Source organism: Lampetra planeri, chromosome 44 (assembly GCF_965212315.1).
Source record: "Lampetra planeri chromosome 44, kcLamPlan1.2.h2, whole genome shotgun sequence".
Taxonomy (NCBI): Eukaryota; Metazoa; Chordata; class Hyperoartia; order Petromyzontiformes; family Petromyzontidae; genus Lampetra; species Lampetra planeri.
The window spans coordinates 4,047,985-4,065,663 of record NC_136150.1 but is presented as its reverse complement, the minus strand read 5'-3'; the positions used below and the strand labels follow the sequence as shown (position 1 = coordinate 4,065,663).

General features: G+C 53.0%; 1 protein-coding gene across 2 annotated transcripts in view; it reads right to left on the bottom strand.

Moving 5' to 3' along the window:
• IARS1 (isoleucyl-tRNA synthetase 1) overlaps positions 1 to 17,155 on the bottom strand; it is a 48,294-nt gene extending 31,139 nt beyond the window's left edge. The window contains exons 1-15 of one of the 2 annotated variants that reach the window (XM_078614445.1): positions 17,007 to 17,155; positions 14,549 to 14,667; positions 12,390 to 12,546; positions 12,009 to 12,128; positions 9,549 to 9,631; positions 8,528 to 8,645; positions 5,826 to 5,973; positions 5,395 to 5,482; positions 4,976 to 5,036; positions 4,456 to 4,551; positions 3,847 to 3,969; positions 3,059 to 3,150; positions 2,057 to 2,155; positions 1,078 to 1,204; positions 585 to 658 (exon numbers count right to left, since the gene is read on the bottom strand). In XM_078614445.1, the coding sequence (XP_078470571.1) occupies positions 585 to 658; positions 1,078 to 1,204; positions 2,057 to 2,155; positions 3,059 to 3,150; positions 3,847 to 3,969; positions 4,456 to 4,551; positions 4,976 to 5,036; positions 5,395 to 5,482; positions 5,826 to 5,973; positions 8,528 to 8,645; positions 9,549 to 9,631; positions 12,009 to 12,128; positions 12,390 to 12,546; positions 14,549 to 14,667 (1,505 nt within the window). In that variant the 5' untranslated portion in view covers positions 17,007 to 17,155. Of the gene's footprint in view, positions 1 to 584; positions 659 to 1,077; positions 1,205 to 2,056; positions 2,156 to 3,058; positions 3,151 to 3,846; positions 3,970 to 4,455; positions 4,552 to 4,975; positions 5,037 to 5,394; positions 5,483 to 5,825; positions 5,974 to 8,527; positions 8,646 to 9,548; positions 9,632 to 12,008; positions 12,129 to 12,389; positions 12,547 to 14,548; positions 14,680 to 17,006 lie in introns of those variants that run through there. The other variant, XM_078614444.1, reaches the window with a different exon arrangement.
• Between the last annotated feature and the right edge of the window lie 524 nt (positions 17,156 to 17,679).

Below are 17,679 nucleotides of genomic sequence, written 5' to 3'. Positions count from 1 at the left end.
AAATTCACACTGCAAGGTTACTCGAATGGAAATACTCAGAGGCTCTCCCGGGGAAACAAGCCAAAGACTAACAAGCAACTTTACCCACACGGCTGGCACGGCACACGAGGGGGTGGCGTGACCAGCACCACACCAGGCCGTCTTTGTCTCCCCATCGTACACTGCACCAGGGACCCGTTTAATGCTGAGTCGACCTGGGGGAGAACTAGGAGTGATTGGGTTGGTGGCGTGGTGTGCCAAATGCTGCACCATCACTCAATAACCCAACAACACCGATGATGGCTCTGTTGCCGACAATCATGATAACGATCATGATGCCGAGGTTAATGACAATTATGATACTGCCTATCATCGAAACATTTTAACGATGACGATAACGATGATGATAATCCTGCCACTGCCGATAACACCGGATAGTACTGCCGACGATGCTGATGACGACGACAATGACGAAAACTGCCCCCAACGTCGTCACCAGACGTCGACCCCCACCGCCGGCGCACGTGGGGACAACCTTGCACCTCCATTACTGGGGAGCGCCCTCGCCCTGCTCCAAATCAGACCGCAGCGCGGGCGCCGTTCACCTCTCACGGTGCAGATCGGTGACCTTGGTGCCCGTCAGCGCCTCCAGCTCCTCGATGGATCCCACGCACACGACCTGCCGGAGAAGGGGGTCACGGGGGTCACGAGAGGTGTCAGCATGAGCTGCTCGCGCAGAACGACACCGACGCGCCGCATGTTAGCGGCAGTGGCTACGCACGTGGCCTGTGATCCAGCACTGTGAAAGCAGCTAGGGTCGGTGGATCATTGCACAAATGGTGTGAAACTCTTGTCCCGTGGGTGTCGGACAACACGAGATCACCCCCCCCCCCCCCAGCCCCCCAGCCCCCCATTACACAACTGCCCCCTAACACCGCAAGCCAACCCTATGCTACGGAGCCAGCCATTAGATTATCTTTCTCTCTCTCGGTCATCACCGACGGGGAACTGCAGTGTCACAATGCCTCGCTCAGTTTGGTTGACACATAAAAGGTAACGGTTGGGCTCGGGGGGGGGGGGGCGATCGTGGGTCGGTACCTCCTTCATGTCGTCGCTGACCCACAGCGGGATGGGCGTGCCCCAGTAGCGGTTTCGGGAGATGGCCCAGTCGTGCGCGCCCTTGAGCCAGTTGGCAAATCGCTTGTCTCCCACAAACTCGGGCACCCTGCCGGCGCGGACAGGTCGGTGGCGAGCGCACCGGGACACACCACCGGGGCAAACAGGAACACACCGGAACACACCGCGGGACGGCGTCAGGGCAACCGTCGCCGGCAACGCGGCTGCGGCAACTCGGCACGGCGACGGCGCAGAACGACGGGGGTTCGCGTCTGGCCGATGGAAGCTGAGTGTCTTTTGAGAGGGAATGTTAAGGAACGACTCGGATGTTGCTGAGCGCACCACCTCGGGCGGTCATGTGCACCCCGCCAACAATGAGACCGAGCGGCGGGGCGTCAGCGTGTTACCACGAGAGGAGACTGCACAGCGACCATCGCCTGCGAGCAGCTGTGCCGACTCGGTACGTCGGTAGCAGGGATCACAGATTGGGAAAACGACTCGATTAGGATTACACATCAAAGCGGCAATCATCGTGCTCCCCGCTGGAAGAGTGATGCCCGTTTATAGGCCAGGTGCTGAATCACGTTGTGCCCACAGGGACAGCTGCCACTGAGGGTGCCCCTTTCAGATGTGTTGAGGTGAGATGTGAAGCGCCCTGCTGCGTATAGGGGGGCGGCTCTACCCAATCAGTATCCTTGTCAAGAGGGTCATAGGAACATCAGGGGGGTCGTAGGTGTGGGTCGTCAGAAAGGTCATAGGAGCAACACATGGATCGTAGAGGGGCGGGAGACGGTGTGTAGAAGGCCTGGGGTAGAGGGCGTGGTGCGGAGGGCGTGGTGTCGAGGGCGTGGGGTAGGGGGGCGTGGTGTAGGGGGGCGTGGTGTCGAGGGCGTGGTGTAGAGGGCGTGGTGTAGGGAGGCGTGGTGTCGAAAGTGTACGTGTGTGTGCTCGCGCACCGCACCACAGGCACTGGCTGTTGCACTCGACCAGCTTGTCCACCATGTGCTCCACGCGGACGAACCAGCTGGGCACCGCCTTGTAGATGAGCGGCGTGTCTGACCTGCGGGCACAGGGAAAAGGAGACGTTACCAATCGCGGTCGTTGGCACCCTCCGCTTCCAGCCACCCCCAGGGCAGCGCAACAGCCTTCGTGTTAGGAAAGGCCGTGGAAGCGGATATCATGGAGCTACCGCTGAGACCCCTTCACGGAAGACCTAAAGGCAGATGGTAGAGGGAGACTGTCAGGGCAGATCTTGGAGGTCGCCGCATGTGCCGAAGCTCTGGGATCTGGCGGAGGAGGGTAGGGAGCCTTCGTAGCGATGAGGTTACATCAACCTCTGAGATGTCTTCACGTAAGGGGACAGCACCCCCACACGCCCTGCTACAGGCAGTAAGGCTCGTCGCGTGACAGTCTTACCGGTACTTTGCAATGTCATAGATAGAATTTAGCCAAATTAAGGGCAGAAACAAATTTTACTTGACGGGTATTTTTTTTTGCGCAGTCACACTGGAGACCTGGCTTGAGACATCAACTCGCTACATTTCAGATCCCGGTGCGGTTCGCCGGCTGAACCTGGATTCAAATTCAGGATCTAAGTGGTGCTAACCCCACGGCCTCCCTCTACCCCTCTCACCCCCCCTCCGTGCCGCGTGTATTTTTTCTGTGGCAGACTTTGCAGAGACGAGCGCCACTGATCGAGAGCGCCCATCCGGATTTCATCTGCCTCGTGGCGTTTGCTGTGGCACCTCCTCTCACCGGCCACGGCACAAGCGAGCCGTGCACCGTATGGTGGAGCGGGTGCAGTTTCACCTACAACTCCGGATCCAACCACGACTACAGCCCCAACCATGTCGAATGGGCAATGACGATGCATGATGCCCTCTAGGGTTTCCCCAGCGATCGAGTGACAGGGCCGACACACACACGTCGCATCGCTAGCAAGGGGCGATGGCCCCGTCAGCACCTCCAGCAGAAGGGGTAGTTGTGCTTGAAGGAGCTGGTGTGCACCAGTCGCCCGCGTTCCTTCAGCATCTTCATGATGGCCTTGTCCGTATCCTGGACAGACAAACGCACGCGCGCATGCGGCAATGTGCACACACACACACGCAGGGGTGGGCGGGGGGAGGCGGGAGCAACACGCACTCACGGAGCGTCGGGTTACCAAAGTTCGATACCGAACCACGGCTAACATCAGTGTTGAGTGCGCAGTTGTGCGTGTAGCTTTTGCGGTTGTATGCATGTGTGCTGGCCACACTGCTCCCTCGTGTTCCGACCTTCATAGGTGCTCGCGAACAGGACTTGCTCCAACATCTTACGTAGGCTACAAGGGCGATCTTTGTCTTTGTAAGTGCGAGTGTGGTCACATGTGTATATGCGGTTGTATGCGTGCTCACAACAATGAGCGGAGCACCGGGCGGCTAAAACGCATCAATTGGGCCTGTCCCGTGACCTCCTGACAGCGAGCTTTCAGCACTTTCGGCCCTTCACATGGCCTCAAAGTGCACCTAGTCCAGCACAAGCGCCGTGGTGACCTCACCGCAACTTCGTGGCCAATGGCGGCTGTAGTTGTTGTTGTGCGCATGCGTCTGTGTGTACATGTGTACGGTTGTTCGGAAATTTGTTTGAATGATCAGTCATGGATCTCCATTCAAACGAATATGATTCGACTAACGATCCTTAAGGCCCGGTGGGAGGGCTCAAAAAGTGGAGGGGGAGTGAGGTGGGGGGGATGGGGGGGGGGGGTTGTCGCACCTTGACGTACTGCCCGGCGAAGTCCGACACATCGGCGGTGAAGCAGCCGGTGGCGTCGACTGGGCAGATGGGCACCGCGTCGCTCAGCACCACTCGGTTATCCAGGCATACGCGGAAATCGTCCTGGGGGGGGTTGTGGCGTGGCGGGAGGGGGAGGAAGTGGGGGGTCAAACGCAGGATGTGAGACAGCGAAGGGATACAGAGAGGAGTTGATTTAATTTTAATTGTCTGGCTAGTGATGGAAAGGTGAGAGAGTGCGTGAGTGTGGGTTGGTGGGTGGCTGGGAGGGTGGGTTCGTGGGTGGCTCGGTAACTGGGTGGGTAGTTGAGAGGGTGGGCGGACAGGGCAGGTGGGCAGACAGGTGAGTGGGCGAGTGGGTGGGTGGTTGGCGAGCGGGCGGGTGGGTGGGAAGGTGAATGAGTAGGTTGGTGGGTGAGTAGGTGGGCGAGGAGGTGGATAAGCTGGCGTGCACGGGGAATGTCAGCTGCATTAGGTGGGTGGGTGGGTCCATGAATAGCGAGCCGAGTAAGCGTGTCAATGGCTGAAAGTGCGAGCGGCCGAGTAGGTGGGTGACCCTCCCGGGTGCTGGAGGGCCGGCGGGCGACTCACGACACCGAAGTAGGGAGCCTGGTGGACGACCCCCGTGCCGCTCTCGCTCGTCACGTAGCCGTCGCACAGCACGCGGAATGCGCCCGGCTCTGCACGCTGCACAAGAAAAAAAGACATAAGTGGACAACCATGAGGAAGGACCACGTACATGCACGTACCCCGTAACGCACCGCAGCATGCGCCCGTCCTGGTCAGCGTTCAGTCGGCGGCAACGACGCAACCTTCCAGCGACGGCGCCACGCACGACACCGCCGCCATGGCCGGCAAAAGCCCAACACTTTTAGCGCTGTTTTTTGAATCGCCGCGTTTTGGGCATGAACCCTTTTTCGCCAAATGTGGCCGGGTGTCCCCCAGGGTAAGGCCCGAAGAGCAACACAACCCCGCAGCGGAGTTCCGCTTCACATTGCATCGTCTTCAACGATGACGGTCGCAGGCAAATGATTGGCCAGCACCTGATCACGCGCCGAATGGGAGACGAACCCATGGGCTAACGAGCCGGAGTCGGCACGCCGACGCTCACCTTCACGAAGTAATCGAACAGGGGCCGGTACCGCTTGTCCTTGAGGGTAATACCCTTAAACCTGCGTACACACGCGCGCACGCACACACGCGCACAAACTTATCATCCCGACGGTGCCGAGGACATAACGAAGGTGAACACGCAATACCAACGGCCGTCAACTATGCACATGAACGCGCCGTAGCAGAGCACGGTGGATACCAAAGCGAATGCGGTGGTGCTTGTGTGATGGTGGTAGCGGTGGTTCCGTGGTGGTTGCGATATCATGGCAATACAGTGGTGGGTGGTAGCGATGTGGTGGTGGAGGTGACACTGTAACATTGGTGGCAATGTGGTGATGGTGGTGTGGTTGGTGGTGGTGATTGGCAGCATGGTGGTGGTGGTGACATGGTGGTGGCATGGCAGTGGGCACCACTCACTTGTCGATCACGATGTACTCGTCCTCCCGCTTGTACAGCGCCTGCAGCCGCACCTCCATCAGGATGTACAGGCTCCCCGTCGCGACATCTACAGGCCACCGGCGGCACCATCGTGAACTGCCGCTCACAACCGCCAACTCCCGTGAACGACCGCTCACAACCATGAACCACCCATGCCCATCTGCCCACTAACACTTACAACTGTGAACTACCACTTACAACTGTGGACAACCGATCACAGCCGTGAGTTTAACGTGCTCACAGGGTAGATTCTGTAAAACTGTCTTTGCTCCATGAGGCTGCTGGCCACAGAACCGGGGAGCGTAACGCGGGCTGCGCCACCGCCCGGCGCATTTCACCGTGAGCGCGCCAACCGACCGGGCATGACGCAACGGGGGCGGGGGGTGGGGAAGGGCAGGAGGGCCACTGACCTTTGACCCGGACGTAGATGAGTTCCGGGTTGACGCACACGGAGAGGTTGCTAGGCAAGGTCCACGGTGTGGTCGTCCACGCGATGAGTGACACCGACTCGTCCTCCAGCAGCGGGAAGCTCACAATAACCGCAGGGTCGGTCACGTCCTGTGGGCCCCACCACCACCATCGTCAGGACCTCGTCACTACCACCACTACCACCACAACCGTCAGAACCTCACCACAAACCACAACCGTCAGGACCTCATCACTATTCCTAGACTCATCATAAATGCACTATCACCACACCCGTCAGAATCTCACCACAACCGCCACAACCACAACCATCAGGACCTCATCACTACCACCAGTCTCCTCAGAAATGCACCACCACCACATCCGTTAGAAACTTGGCACAACCGCTACGCCAGTCACAACCACCCTGCCACCACCAAGCCCGAGATTCAGTGAAGCTAAGGAGTCAATTAACAACCATAATTCATAACCCTTCGTCGATGTACTGTTGGGTGCAGGCCTACCCACGCCGTGTGGATCATGGGGGTTATTTGACCGTACATCAACGGCCAGGGAAAGGAGGGAGCAGCCAGGAACCAGTTCAGCAGCCAGGAACCGGTTCAATCAGGTTAGCCGAGGCCAAGATTAGAACTCGCGCCTAACCACTGCGCCACCGCTTCACGCCGGCAAGGTGCAGCCTGCAACTGCTCGCCTCTTGCCACCGCTGGTGGAAGCGCCCCCACCAGAAGGAGCTCTCGAGAGCCCCTCGAGAGGGTGTTTGGCCTACTCTTCCACACATCTCGGAAGGGTTGCGAGTACCAACACTATATACCTCACCACACATGACCTGCCAATCAAAAACAAGTGTCCACTACTAATACCGACATTTCAATGGAAGGCAATGCCATTAATAGTAAAAATCAGCCATGGACAACAACGCAACTCGCCACAGGTTGCCCGTCCATGTGGTGGCCGGTGATGCCCTCTGGTGGAGACCCTCTGCTACTGCGTGCGGTGATTGAGAGCAGACCTGGTCGTCATCATACCCCTCCCGGCAACTCGCGATTTAGAGTCGCAATGGAGGATCGATCAATCACTGGTGACTGGTCTGAGACCCCCCCAACTCGCTACGCTTGAGAACCTGGTTTAATCACTGTGGTCACGTGACTGAAACCCAGATTCGAACCCAGGATCTCAGCGGTGCCGATTCAGGATCTCTGACCCCTGACCCCACGGGCTCCTCCCCCCCCCCTCGCCGCGTGTATATTTATTCTGTAGCAGAGTTCGCAGAGACGAGCGCCACTGATCGAGAGCGCCCGTCCGGATTTCGTCTGCCACGTGGCGTTTGCTGTGGCACCTCCTCTCACCGGCCCACGGCACAAGCGAGCCAAGCGCCGGATGGTGGAGCTGGTGCAGTTTCACCGACAACTCCCGCCACCAACCCCGCCCCAGCCCCAACCCTGACTCCGGCCCCAACCCCAACTCCAACCTCAATTCTAGCCCCAGACAAAACCTTGACCGCCAAACCCGATTCTAACCCCAGCCACAACACTGACCCCAACCCTGATTCCAACCCCAGCCACTCGTGATGAGAGATGCCCATTGACTTGAGCGTGCTGAAATTATCAACGCAGTGTTGCTGTCTGGAAAGACAAAATACTCCTGCACCTCTTGTACCCGATAAGCGTGACCCGGACACTCGCAGTGACTAGGGTGGATATCGCAGCAGGTGTTGTAATGGTGGAAGTCATGCAGCAGGTGGATTTTGTAACCACCCGCCCATAAACCGCAAAAAGTCAACAATGGTAAAACCTACAAACTCTGTTTATACAACCTTACAGGCAGCTATTTTAATGTGTTTGTTTATTATACAGCTTGCTTGCCTTGGAAAGCCTCACTGAGTCTCAGGACTCTTTTTTAGGATGGTCCTGCCAAGTTATCGCAGGGGAGGGTGGCAATGATCGCTAGGTGTATTACAATTGAGTGATTTGCGCTGTAATTGTTTTTGGAACTCGCTAAACTTGAGCCGTGACGCCGGCACACAACGGCCAAACTCTTGTGAACGACGTCACGGGCATCTTTAAACGTCGACCGCGAGCAAAGCGGACGGCGCGCGGTAGTGTTGTCACGGCGTGCGCCACCGCGGCGATAACCAGGGCGGCCGCCGGATTCGAACCGCGGACCTCGACGCCGGGCGGCGTCACGGTCCCAGCCGATGTCGCCGCGTGGGGTCCCGCGACGGCGGCGCTGCCGCGTGCGGCTCTCGGCCACGGCTCTGGGTCGCACCGCTGCGCGTCGTCGGGTGCGACATCCGAAGTTTCGCTCGTCAACGATGACCCATTTAAGGCCGAGTCGACCGAGCAGAGCTCCAGGGCGGGGTTGGATATTCGCCACCGCACTTGGCCACGGGCAGGAATCGAGCTCGGGTCGCCGGGTTCGTAGCGCAGCGCTAACCGCTGCGCCACTGACACACACAACACCACCTGCAATGCGCCACTAAGTGGCGGTGATGACACCACGCCGCCTGTGCCAGGCCAGGTGCACTTTGAGGTCACGTGAGATATCGAAGGCTCGCAGACAGGAGGTCACGGGACAGACCCAGGTGCCAAGGGTTAACCGACTGAGATGACTGTCAGATGCACCAGCTGTGCCCCTGCCGTGCTAACCGACATACACACACTCACACACATGCTCGCGCACGCTTCACCTTGTAGTTCTGGTTGGCCTCAAAGTTGGAGAGGGGAGTGGTGCAGGCCGTGGAGTAGGGCATCACCTTCACTCCGCTGTAGACGAACCCCTTGTCGAACAGCTGCCGGAACACCCACCTGGCCCCGGCACACACGTCCCCCCCTCCCGTTAACCATGTTACCCAGCGGGTAACATGGTTAACGCCACGTACACGCACGCCGCGTCACCCGCACGTGGGCACGCGGGGCGCTGGCCCAAACGTATGGTGCCGGCGCCGAGCCGGCTCGCTTCTCACCGGCCATGAGCATACGGCATCGTTAAGGTTGCCAAACGTCCCGGTGCGTTCATAATGGCCGTGGACCGAGTCTCCCCCCCATCCCCTGAAGGTATGGTGAAGATCTATATTTTGTCCAAGATTTAAAATGTTCAGTCGGTGTTCGCCGCTGAGGGCGTGAAGGGTTTCGTTTTTCATTCCTGTTGCTCTATGCCCCCGTACCGTTCCCGTACTGCTGTAGGGTGCACCGATGCCTATTTTATTGAGGGCGATATTGGCACGTAAAATAATGATTGATTGCTTGATTGATGGCCTGGTGGTCAACTCCTTACACGGGCAAAGGACAGGGCCACTCCAGTAGTGGGTGGGGCAGCCCGAGTAGTGGGTGGGTCTCACTGAGCAGTGGGCAGAGGTAAACGAGCAATGGGCATGGCTACCTGGACAATGGGTGGGGCTACCCGTGCAGTGGACGGAGCTTCTTCACGAGCGGGCAGAGCTACCCAAGCAGCGCGTGGGGCTACCTGGGCAGTGAGCGGAGCTACCCTGATCAACCACTGGACATCAGGGAAAACAGCTTCATACCTCGTCGAATTTGTCCAGGCTAAATAATGATTCTGACACCCAAGTAGTGGGGGCGGCATTAGGTGCCGAGTGTGCGTGGCTGTGTGTAAGTAGGTGGGGCTGGCAGAGGGAGGAGCAGACAACTCGCCCATGCGTCCTGGTCAAGCCTTCCACAAATGTGGTAGCCACAGGCACCGCTACTCACCAGACGGTCTCCATGAAGGACGGATAAAGCGTCTTGTAGTCGTTCTTGAAGTCGATCCATCGGCCCAGGCGGACGACGGTCGTCTACCGGAAACAGATACGCAAGCGACAGTCCTCGCCTTCACCATGGTACAATTTGGTGAGCCAACAAGGTGATAACCCGCGATTGATTGAAAATGTTAATATTGCTCAAGTTCCCCAACATTGTATCCTGATTGTGCTGTCGACATCACGTCACGAGGCGAATAACCCACTCAGAGCTCTCGCACAGCAGTCCAAACCCCGCTGTGATAGAGGACGGCCCCCGCTGCAGCGGATATCACAGAGCTACCACTGAAATCCCTTCAAGTGATCTTTGGTCCACACGGTAGTAGGCACTTCTTTCTCACCCACCGATGTTATTTAGAGTACTGTTCATAGCATTGCAGTCAGAGATGGAATTTAGGCTAATTAAGTGCAGAACCAAATTTTAGGCATTTGGGTTTTTTGTGCAGTCATTGGTGACCAGGCCGAGACCATCAACTCCGGTGTGGTCGCTGTGGTCGCTGTGGTCACGTGGCTGAAACCTGGATTTAAACCCAGGATCTCAGCGGTGGCGACTCTACGTCTCAGACCCCTGACCCCACAGCCTCCTCCTCCCCCGCCTTGCCGCGTGTATTTCTGTTCTGTGGCAGAGTTTGCAGAGACGAGCGCCACTCATCGACGGGCGCCCGTCCGGATTTCGTCTGCCTCGTGGTATTTGCTGTGGCACCTCATCTCACCGGCGATGGCACAAGTAAGCCGAGCACCGAATAACGGAGCGTGTGCAGTTTTTCCAACAACGCCAGCCACAACTCTGACTCTGGCCCCAACTCTGACTTTGGGCCCCACCACCCTGACTGCAGCCCCAAGACGGACTCCGGCACAAACTCAAGCCCTAAACCTGCTATAAATTTCCATATAAAGCCACTTGGTTGAGCTATCATTTGTGGCCAGGTCGTTTCTGAAAAAATAACTAATATTATAATAAAAATAAAACATAATAAAATACAACGCAAGCAGCCGTCCTCAGGTGAAGAACAGGTCTGTCGGAAAGACAGCGTCTGATATTTTTATTATTTTATTATTTCCCTTCTACGTGACTTTACCGAAAGAACCAAGAAGATGAATCCCTGCAGTCACGAAAGCTTTAAATCGAAAAATAACTAATAGCTCAGTGGGCTTTACCTGGTATAATAAAATGTTTAGTTTAATTATAATTTTTTGTGATTTGTTTACCTTTCCTATAATTTGCACTCCTATCGTGTTTTTATTATTTATTGTTGTAACTTTCTGACCCTCCCCTACTGGATATCTGTGAAAAAGAGCTTCATAGCTCATCGGATTTCTCCAGGATAAAAAAAGATTCTGAAAAATCAAAAGCACACAGGGATGGTAAAAAATACGCGCTTACATTGTTGACATTTGAGGGAGAAGAGGTTAAGAATTTTTGAGTGGGTGGCTTGAGCGGAGGAGGAAGTGAGTGACCGATTACTTTCATTGTTGCATCACGTCCACATCACTTTGAACGCATTTGACCTTGCTGGACCTCGCAAGCTAAGAAAGTCTTAGCCGGATTCAGTACTTGCATGGGAGATGGCGGCTTGGGTAGAACAGGCGTTTGTTGAAGGCTTGGGTCAGGGTTAGGGTTGGCGACAATGATGATGATGATGGTGGTGATGATGACCTAGATATCACTGCGTGGGTTTTCACGTGTTTTCGGATCATAATGCCACGTTCGGCACCATGTCCGACGTTTCGCTGCACGTGCTGCAAACTTCTTCTGGAACTCCCAGCACGTGTGGCGGAACGTCAGACATTGTACCGAACCACACATCGGAGCACTATGCTGATGGCGCTGATTATGATTACGACAACGATGATGATGACGGTTGACCATGATAATGATGATCAGTGGTTCAGATGTTTGAGCCTTTGAGAATGTTACCCTCCAATGTTAGCACCATGAGAGTGAAATATATTCTCATAGGGTAAAATACAACACCTGACACGTGTTTATCCAGGAAAGCATCAGTGAGTCTCAAGACTTTTTCAGGAGGGTCCTGCCAAGTTTTCGCAATAAGAGGTGAGGTTATTGCTATGTGATCCCAATCGAATAATATTCAGGTAATTTTTCAGTGTTGCGATGTTTTAGTCAACATCGTTTACATTGCTATGGGAGTAACCAGGGACGCTGGAAGAAACCCATGCAGAACAGGGGAAGAACATACAAACTCCACACATTAGGCACCCGAGTCCAGAATTAAACCCAGGGACTTCTTGCTGCGAGGCGTGTCACCACTGCGATGCCACCCCGTTAACCTGATAACGACAAATCTTTTGTCAGCACAGGTGGCATCGATGTTGGATTTTGTCTCTCGCCTGCCGACAAGCGGTACGCCCTTTGACCCGAAAATTCGTCGGCAGGTGCCAGAGGCCCTACCTCCCACTCCTTGGCGTATCGCATTACGATGCTCCGGCACTGATTGTTGTACTCCGCGATTCCCATCTTGGCCACGTCCTCAGGGCCCTTGATGTTCAGCATCTTGTCGATCTCATACTCCTGCAGGGAGGAGACACATCAGCGGAGAGACAGCAGGAGAGAGACACCATCGTTAAGTGACGGTCGCAAAACCATCTCAGCACCCGTGACCCTCTGGTAAAAATCCGCGCCACATGCTTCCCACCATCGTCAGCTGAGTCGGCTACAAGACCTCCTGCCTTCACTGCCTCCCACCGTCGAGTCGGCACAAGGTAGGGAGAGTGAATTCACAACGGAGGACGTGACGTGACCGTCGTGCCTCCGAGAGTAGCGTAAACTCACGACAGGCAAGCCATGGCAATCCCAGCCGAAGCGGCGATCCACGTGGAAGCCGCTCTGGTGTGCGAAGCGCGTCACCACGTCCTTGATGGTGCCCGCCAGGATGTGGCCGTAGTGCGGCAAGCCGGTGGCGAAGGGTGGACCATCGTAGAACGTGTACCTGCATGCGGCACGCACGCCAAGGGACACCTTTCGAGTGCGACGGCGCCAGTGGGTCATCGACCGTGCGACGGCACGAGCCGACAATCCGAGTACAGTCGTCACGCAATAATCTTTCACGGTGCGATATAAAGCGTCACAATGCAACGATTATAATCGTGATGTCAGTTTTCCAGTAACCTTGCAACTGAATTCGCCCCCTATGCCCCCTTGCAGGCCGGTGTCTCATTCACCTTTTGCCGCATAGGGTCAGCTGCCATTGGGGGATTCCCTAGGGCAGGATACGAGGCTAGACTACAGCAGGGCAGTGTAATAGTGGAGACTAGCAGGAAGTACCCGGCTTTGCTCGGGGGAAAAATATATTTCAAAACTTGTCTTCTCTTAAAAAACATAACATATACATACACAAATACTAAGCTATTGTGAAAGCCCGACGTTCCGTTTGTCTGTTCATTTGTCCGTCAACAAAAATTATAAAGAGCCTTTCAGAAGTCCTGAATCAAAAAGTTAAAGAAAGTGGGGGGTAAATAGTTTATCTGAAAGATTTCCAAAAATTGTCGCCTCCCCCCTCCAAAAATCTTTTTACCACCCCCCCCCCACTTTGATTTTGTAGGCATATATTCCTACACCCTACATACAATTAAGTCAGTAGTATTTAGTGACTCTATAGTAGTATCTACTGACTCTATAGTAGTATCTATTGAGTCTGCAGTAGTATCTATTAACGAAAGTAGTATCTAATAACTCTATAGTGGTATCTACTGACTATAGTAGTAACTGCACACATAGGGGTGGGGGGGAGGACATCACACTGTGCTTGATTTTTTTCTTTTTGGTATTTTAAACACGAAGGAGAACCTCCCTCCCATCGCCGCTCATCAAGCTTCTTTGCGATGCTAGGGGCAACCGCAAATCGGCATTTCCAAGCATGCTTTGGCGTGCCGTGATCAGCATACATTGTTACAAAGTGTGATTTTATTAGTTTACATTGGACCAAGGGTGAGCGAGTTTTCTTCTGGGGGCTTAGTTTGTTGTATCTGTGTACCCAACAGTTTGTCAGTTAAAAGCGTTACACGGATAGACATAAGAAGAGTGAGACAGACAAAAAAATATGTTTATAGGTACGATGAGATGTGTGATGTACGGCGCCCTTACTCGCAAAACCTTATCCTAGCGAGAAGGGTTGGTGGATCGCACATGTGCCACGACGCATCAGTTAGTCGATTACAATCAAGTCTTCCGCCGATGACAGATACACGTTGCGGCACGTCCACACCTGAGCCATCAGTTCCGTGCAACTCGGTTGCATGAAACTAAATCTCTTACAAGTGAATGTCTCTGCAACCGATTGCTGCTCGCGGTAGAAACAGACTGTGATCTCAAGCGTCGTGCTGCACGTTGACGAGCTATGACTGATCGGTTGGAATGATCACGAATCGTTTGTTGTTTAACTTTCCTTGATTATGCAACTACTATTCTTAGGTTTTTTTGGTAAAGTCACGTAGGTAAAAAATTGAAATTAATACAAGTAAAATAAGAATAAAATATTATTTGATTTTTATTTTACTTTTATTAGAACTGCCGAGATCGGGTGAATTCTAGGTGCCTTGGGTTCTAGTTTGATGGAATGAGGATGCGACGGGTATTTGTAACTAAGAACAGAAAGAGGTTAGTTCGGTGCAGAGGCTGTCCTTCTTCTCTCAAAAAATAAAAATTAATAAAAGTAAAATAAAAATAAAATATTATTTTATTAAAATTAATAAAAGTAAAATTAAAATAAAAAATTATTTTATTTTTATTTTACTTTTATTTATTTTAATTTTTTACCTACGTGACTTTACCCAAAAAACCTAAGAATATGAATCCTTGCAGTCACGAAAGCTTCAAATCTAGAATATGCAACTACTTGCTCAGATGTAGACAAAGTAGTTGCAGGCGATTTGCAAGCACAACTATTCGCTGACTGTAGACCAGCGTATGTGCGGTGAGAATGTGGCTCGCACTGCGGGCGTGACTTGGACTGCTTGAGGCTCTCCTGGAACGCATCCAGCTCCGTCCACAGCACCAGTATTCGTTCCTCCTCCTCCGCGAAGTTGATCTTCTCGGGCACCGGCTGCACCATCTGTTCTTGCATCAAGCCGGGGTGGGGGGCACGGGGGGGGGGGGGCGAGATGTCAGGGTGCGATCGTACGTTAGCGTGATGTAGGAGACAGAACAGCGGCCAAAGGCGCGAACGTAGCAGGGAGGATGTTCCAAAGGTGACGGCCACCACGTAGATGGAGCAAAGGGGGTCGATCTAAAAGCACGTGTGGTGATGAAACCTTAAAGAATTTGTCTAGGTTAAAGCCTGTTTGGCTTCTTAGAACTGCCGAGATCTGATGAATTCTAGGTGCCTTGGGTTCTAATTTGATGGAATGAGGTTGCGACGGGTATTTTTAACTAAGAACAAAAAGAGGCTAGTTCGGTGCAGAGGCTGTCCTTCTACTCTCATGTTTCCTTCGTATGTGTAGAGGTGGCTAGCAATGTCCCTGTGATAGTGTCGAGGTTGCGGACAGAGACAGAGACCATAAACGTATATAAAGACCCACACACACACAGAAAAAGATCCCCCATATAGCCTTTTTCAGGCTGTAGGAGGACAGCGACATCCAACGATGTCACTGTGTATGTCATAATGTCACTACACTTGTACAGGGAGATTGAGTTTTCAGGCCCAAGCCGCATACAGCCGCTTCAATGCGGGCAAAAAAATGTGTTTTGTCTCTTTGTTTGCATTTCTCCCTTGTAATGGGGACTTTGTAGGATAAACGTTGAATTCTAGATTTGAAGCTTTCGTGACTGCAAGGATTCATACTCTTAGTTCTTTCGGTAAAGTCACGTAGGTAAAAAATTAAATTAAAATTAATAAAAAAATAAAATGTATAAAAAATAAAACAATAACATCACGACGTTTCGGAGGCAACACAAGTCTCCGTCATCAGGTGGGACCGTCACAGCCAGATTTGCTGCATTTTTATTAATTTTAATTTAATTTTTTACCTACGTGACTTTACCGAAAGAACTAAGAGTATAAATGTTGAAATGTATAAGGGGCACGGCGGTGACCAATACGGTCTGAATTGGTCTCTCATCAGGTAGGCGCTGATCAGGGGTTGACAGGTATGTGATTGAAACTTGCTCATCATGGCCGGCCATGGTCTATCCACTGCTGGACGACGCGACAACTTGCGCCCATCATCTTCGCCAGGGTGGGATACACATTTGTTTTCCTTACCAACAAATTAAATGGCAAAAGACGGCGATTAAAGTCACGGACCCTTTCGACCCCGACGCGACCCACGGTCATACAGCCGCCATATAAATATCCACTGCTGGATGACGACCCTCCGACTCGCCTTCACCGAGCGTCCTGGAAGTTAGGGGCCGTCCATAAATGACGTCACGCGATTTTGAACGATTTTTGACCCCCCCCCCCCTCGTCACACGGCATCACAAAAAGTCAGACCCCCCCTCAAATATGACGTCACAAAGCCCCCCAAATTAAATATGCTTCAAATCGCTTTAAACTATTGTCATTGTAGTGCGTATTTAATGTGGCGCTGCACGCTGATGTTGTAGTGTTGTTATAACAATTATATATTTAAAGTTGCGTATTTTGAGGTGACGTCACATTTCTCCCCCCCCCCCTCGTCACAAATATCTGACCCCCCCCCCCCCAAGGTGCGTGACGTCATTTATGGACGGTCCCTTAAGCACCCACCCACTCCCTGGCGAAGTCAAGTTCATGTATTAGGTATAGCCCTGTGAGCCATTCGGCTCTTGAATCGGGTGCAACCGCAACAAACAAAAAACATGAACAAGAGAACATCTTAAAGTGAATATGTGACTAAGTGCAAACAGAAAATCCAAGAAAAGACAGCAAAATGTTGCAGAAAAAAAGCACCGTACACCAACGCTGTGTGCAAAAATCCCAGTGGGATGCAAGTCAAACAACAACAACAACCACAAGACAACTTAGATTAAGGCCATCAGTCTAACTCTGTACTACAACAAACAAACATGGCTAAACCAATACACTTTTCGAAATCACCAAAATAAAGCCATGAAACCAATGAAACAGTGATCATAGGAACTGTGACGGAATTTTCACAATAAATGGCATAAACAACATGTACTACCAAAACCCTGCAGCCATAGCTGGCTGCATGAGTCACTCCACAACAGCAGGAGCAAGTCACCGGCGGCACGAGCGACGCTTAATCACGGGGCCCCACCGCCACCCATCATCACTGCGGCCCGGGTGGCCGCTAAAGCGGGCACGGTTAACCGGTACCCAACGTCGTGACGCGTGGACAGACAGTTGTCAAATTGGATGGATGGGTGATGGTGGGGGGGTCCGTATGGGGGCCCCGTCCATAGCACCGTGGAATTTCCCCATCGTTAACCAATCGACCAATTCACCTTGAGTCTTCCGCAGTCTCCGACTTGCTCTGGTCAAGCACGAAACGTCGCCGCTCCCGATGGGTCGAGAAGAAGTTCTCCGAGTCTCCGACACACCGCTGATGAAACCACGAGGAAGCGAATCGATTCCCCTCGACTTACCGCGGCTCGCGATTCGCGCGTTGAAACGCATGCGGGTAGGAATCGATTATTACCGATTATCTTTCGGTTCTGCATACGCAACAGATTCTAAGGAATCGAGTTCCGAATCGAGCGCATGTTGGAATCTACAACGCGGCGATTAATTTAAATGTTGGGGGGGTGGGGCTTGAAGTCATATTTTATTTCCCAACACGCATAAGTAAAGCTCTCCTCTCCGTTCATTGGCTCGTTGCGCCCACGTGATCTGTGCTAAATTTATCACCAATCAGGCAGCGCGCGCCTGCTTATCCGTTGTATTAATTCCAATCAGAAGGCGTCACGACCACGTGTGCATTCGTCGAGCGAAACTATTTAACTGAAAAGTTGAAACAAAAATACCTTAAAATATGTATAGTTCTTTATTCGAATGCATATTGTATTTCATTGACGTTTATTTCGTCCTGTTATTAACCAACCTTACAAATTATTAGGCCGTGTCGAGTGGTGGCGGGTTTAACGACACATTTAAGATATTTACGCGATCTAACCGAAA